This window comes from Eurypyga helias, unplaced genomic scaffold (assembly GCF_000690775.1).
Source record: "Eurypyga helias isolate BGI_N326 unplaced genomic scaffold, ASM69077v1 scaffold51859, whole genome shotgun sequence".
NCBI lineage: Eukaryota > Metazoa > Chordata > Aves > Eurypygiformes > Eurypygidae > Eurypyga > Eurypyga helias.
The window spans coordinates 1-4,790 of NW_010271105.1; the positions used below are offsets into that span (position 1 = coordinate 1).

Here is a 4,790-nt window from a genome sequence, read left to right on the forward strand (position 1 = left end):
GCAGCTCGGGGGGTGGTCGCTGGAAGCAGCCCCGGGATAAACTTAGGAGAGGAGCTGCTCTGCGAGCAGGAGAGGAAAAAAAAAAGAGGTTACCCGGGGCTGGGGGCTGCTGGCCCTGCCTCCCCCAGAGACGGAACTCATCCCGGACCTCGGGCAGCCTTACAAACGTTTGCTGGGCGGGACAGTGTCATCATAAAAGCAAATAAATGCCGAGGAAGGTCTGTCTCTATCGAAACTGAATCGAGAGATCTTAAAAATTAAGTCCTTTTCCACCCTGGGACAACACTGAACAGTTCTAGACTGCCAAGTGATGGTGTTCCCTGCCTGTCCTCTTGGCTCTGACTTCTCTCTTGGCCTTTTTTCCTTGCTTTTGCTCTATTTTCTTCTTTTTTTGCACTCTATTCCTTTTGATTCTGCCTTTTTTGGAAGCTATCTTTTCATCTGTCTGACACTACTTTTCACCCCCACGGTATTTCTCCAGTCCTAATCTTCCTCCTCGCCCCACTTTCATCTTTTCCTTCACACCAAGATGGGGAGAAAGGTGACACCAGCTTTACTGGTGGGTGCTCAGGTCTCCAACCTCCCTCCCCAGCCACCTGCCTTGGGGTTAATCTGGGGCCGGCCCCGCTGCCATGAGGAGCGGGAAGTACTTGGTGGCCTCTAATCTGCTGTGTGTCACCACCGAGCAGATAGCGCTTGTGCACCCAGCATCCTCCGATGCTTCGTGGCTTCCCCCGGCAAAGGCCGGGTGTCGGAGCTCCGCGCCCCGCGTGGGGCGTGTGCAGGTCTAAGGGGCAGAGCCTGTGTTACTTTATAGAGCTGCTTTGCTAAAGCTAACGCTTGTCCCGGTGTGGACTTCACATCTCTGTGGTACAAAACTGATCTCTTTGGCTGTCCACCTTCTCATGGGACTGGGTAGGTTACTTTTGTATTTAAAAACCCCCAAAAATCTAGGGGAGATGGATGCTTAGGGCAAAACAAATACCTCTTTTGAAGTATTCCCCTACTTTGCCCCCAGGATCTGACTCCATCTATGAGCATGTTCCCTGAGGCATCCCCTTGCTGACGCTCCCCTGGAGCAGCGTCTGTGGCATGGAGCAGAGGGCTGGGGCGCAGGTCTAGCAAGGGGCCAGAAGTGCCCTGAGGCTCCTGGGTGGCCCCGGGTCACCTCCTGCACCAAGTCCTTCTGAGCACTTGCCATGTTTAGCCTCTACACCGAAGCTGTAGTCTGCATTAATACAGTATTTCTTACTTTTCTTGATATCCCCACCTCAGCAATCCCAAACTGCGTGCCCTGGCAACGGCCCTGTCCCCAGGCTTCCTGAGGTTTGGTGGCACCGAGACAGACTTTCTCATCTTTGATCCCAACAAGGATTCAACTTCTGAAGAAAAAATTCTCTGGAAGCTTCAGGCTCATCAAGGTAAAACGGGCATTGATGTGTTAGACTCAAAACTATCCTGGGTTTAGGAGCTGTGTTTGCATGCTGGAGATGCCACAAGAGCATGGCAGCAGTGCTGGGGGTCCTCAATGGGGTGAGTATTGCTCTCCTCCATGGAGAAGAGATCCCTGGACCTTCAGCACAGTCTGTGGGAGGAGCAATGCCAGCCGTAGGAAAGCAAGGAAGGGCATGGAGGATCTCATACCCACCCCTGCATCTGCTGGGACTCTCCCTTTGCTGCCCTATGCTCCCCGCAGCAGCCTTGGGAGCTCCCCCGCCACTTGGGAGACGCTCAAGGTCAGCTCCAGAGTTGTGGCTTCATTATGACAATGAAGTAAGGGATGGAAGAAATAGTCTGGTGAGAACAGAGTGTCCGTTTTCTCTGCCTTGGCAGAAGCCAGAGCTAGGCTGGGGGCACAACGGCTCTCCTGTCGCTTCAGCAGGGAAAGTGCAAACCCACCTGACCAGAGCCGACTGCTCGACCTTGGTCCTGGTGTGTGAGGTTTCCCACTGCGTTAAAGTCCATTTCCTCTTTAAACTTAGCAAAACCACGTAAATGCTTCTAGAGGTGATTCAGATGGAAAAAATCCCTTCTGTTGCTGTGGTACACAGCACAACAGTGCAGTTGTACATCACTGTACCACCGGTGATGCTCGTAATTGAACTAAGTGGTACTTCTACCCACCCTGTACTGCTTTATTGAATGGATGCCACCCCCTCTCTGGGCGACTGTGACTCTGGCTCATGCCTTCCTCTCTGGTTTTGGCTTGTTCCTGGTTTGCATATTGAGAAAAAACATGAGCTTTGAAGAACAAGTGTCTTATGACTCCTGCCGGTGTTGCTGTTGGAGCCGCGCGGGGCAGTCAGCACTTTCCCTGGCACGAGACCGGTAGCGCAGGAAGCGCTGCCCCGTATCTGCCCGCGGCAAGGCTGGCTGTGAACCCTGCTGTACCACTGCATGCCAGGATGGCTTATCTGCTCCTCGGGCACTGCAGCCCGCTCTTGGTCAGCTCGCCAGGAGGGGGGTTTCTGGGTGGTGCTCCAGCTAAAATAATTTACTGGTGATGATACCAGCCTGCAGAAGCACAGCTCAGCCTTCCCCAGCCCCCTCCACCTTCATCACCTTAAATTGGGAAATATACATTATATATATTTATCCATCAAACCAGCCCTCTTGTGCTGTGTTGTTAGCATTGTGAAAGTAGGGGTGCACGACTGGCTCTCAGCCTGGCACCAAGCAGTCATGCTTCCTCCTGAGCAATGCTGGACCCTGGGCCGTAAGGATGGGGACTTAAAGGCTATCAACTTTCTTCTGCCCTACAGAGGCTTGTGGCTCGAGACCTGCATTTGCTGCTGTTGAGAAGCTGCTGCTGGCCCAGTGGCCCAGCCAGGAGAAGCTGATTCTTGCAGAGCATAACTGGAAAAAGCACAAAAACACCACTATTACAAGTAAGGCTGTGATGGATTTTTTCTGCTAGGCTTTATAACCAGGGGGCTGCAGATCTCCGCTGTGCGGTAAAAGGGTATTGGCATGGGAAACCACTGAAAATGAATATTTAACTAAGTGGGTAAAAGGTTTCTAAGAAATCTTTTTCTACTGTCTGCCACCTCGTATTTAATAGTACTCAGCTGCTGCAGGAGCTGGGAGGATCTTGACACCTTGCAGGGTGGTGTGTAGTAAGATCTAGGCTCTTTTGTCCGTCAGCACATTTGCAGCACCAGCCTAAATAAAAGCAGGCAGTAAAGATTGTAGCTCGGCTGGAGCTCAACTAGCACGCCATAACCTTGAGATAAACATCCCCTCCCTTTCTCCTCCATGCAGGAAACACGCTGGATATTCTCTACAGCTTTGCAAACTGCTCGGGGTTTCATCTGATCTTTGGGCTCAACGCCTTGCTGCGGAAAGGTGGTTTGCAGTGGGACAGCTCGAATGCCCAGGTGCTGCTGGACTACTGCACCTCTCAGAGGTACAACATCTCCTGGGAGCTCGGGAACGGTAAGTGCCAAGCTTGCTTGTGGCCGGAGCTCACCTGGAAAGGTACCTCCACAGGGCACGAGCTGGTCACTTGGGTGTTTTGGGTGATGGCCCGTAAAGGCAATGTGATGCTTTATTGGGGAAACGTTAAGGTCTTCATTTGTGAGGAGGGGTTTCGCAGAAGGCCCAACAAACGAGCAACTTGAGATGATTTTGCTGCTCCTGCCAAGGCTCCGAGATGAACCAAATGTTGCAATGCAAGATGCAGGATGTCACCCATGGGGCCTGTCTGAGACAGAGTGCTGGAGAGCAGCACGCTGTGTCACCTGGGCTTTGGGTTTCATGCTCGTCGCCTTCAAATATCTCATCCATACTGTGCCGGATCACCTGAAACCACAGGGGGTTGGTACTCCCCGTGTTGAGCGTGCTGCCCTGTTTTGTACCCTGAAACTAGAGCAGGGTGCTGATGCATGTGTGTCTTCCTCAGAGCCCAATAGCTTCAGGAAGAAATCTGGCATCTACATCGACGGCTTCCAGCTGGGGCAAGACTTTATTCACTTACGCCAACTGCTGAGTAACTATACCCTCTACCGGCACGCGAAGCTTTACGGTCCTGATGTCGGGCAGCCCCGAAAACACACGCAGACACTGCTGAGAAGGTAAGGGAAGGTGTTGGGCAGCAGCACCCCCAGGGTGGGCAGGTGTGGATAGCGGTGGCTCATCTGCACCAGATACAGGGGTCATGAGGAGGCATCTTGGCATGGTTTTAAGGATTTTCTGCCCAAATCAACAGTAAGAATGTACAAATGGATAAATCTGGTCTATCTGAGAACTGATTTCCTGCATTTTTCCTTAAATTAGAAATGTGGAAATTTTTTTTTTACTTGAGTGGGGATGACTGAAATATTACCTGCATGCATGAGCTCAAGGCTTAAATACTCAGTCAGTTGAAACTAAGACGCCAGCAGTACTTCAGTGATCCCCACACCTTTCAGTTGAGCGCTGGCCCCAGACCTGTGTTAACCAACGGGATTTTCGCCCTAGAAACCTTCACACGTTACACAAGTATTACTTCATCCTCCCAGCAACCCGCTGAGGCAGCCAGGCTGTCCAAAGCCCATTTAAAAGCCACGGCAAGCATGGCCCTGAAGCAGTTCACCATCACTGCCACCAGCCGGGGGTGAGGGGAGGGCCGTGTGTGGCAGCTCGCTCGTTGGGGGACCACGACCCATCACCGCTACCCACTAACCCCCTGCTCTCAACCACATCCCCTCTGGTTGCAGCTTCCTGAAATCAGGAGGAAAGGTGATCGACTCTGTCACGTGGCACCAGTAAGTACTGCTCAGATACTGTCGTCACTCTGCTTATCACCCGTT

At 52.2% G+C, this 4,790-nt stretch overlaps 1 protein-coding gene across 1 annotated transcript in view; it reads left to right on the top strand.

Annotated features, from left to right (window-relative positions):
• Nucleotides 1-1,275: 1,275 nt before the first annotated feature.
• HPSE (heparanase) overlaps nt 1,276-4,790 on the top strand; it is a gene marked incomplete at its 5' end in the record, with an annotated part of 10,600 nt that continues 7,085 nt past the window's right edge. Inside the window, 5 exons of the mRNA XM_010158672.1 lie at nt 1,276-1,421; nt 2,763-2,888; nt 3,262-3,435; nt 3,902-4,073; nt 4,698-4,745. Coding sequence (XP_010156974.1) covers nt 1,276-1,421; nt 2,763-2,888; nt 3,262-3,435; nt 3,902-4,073; nt 4,698-4,745 — 666 coding nt within the window. The remainder of the gene's footprint in view (nt 1,422-2,762; nt 2,889-3,261; nt 3,436-3,901; nt 4,074-4,697; nt 4,746-4,790) is intronic.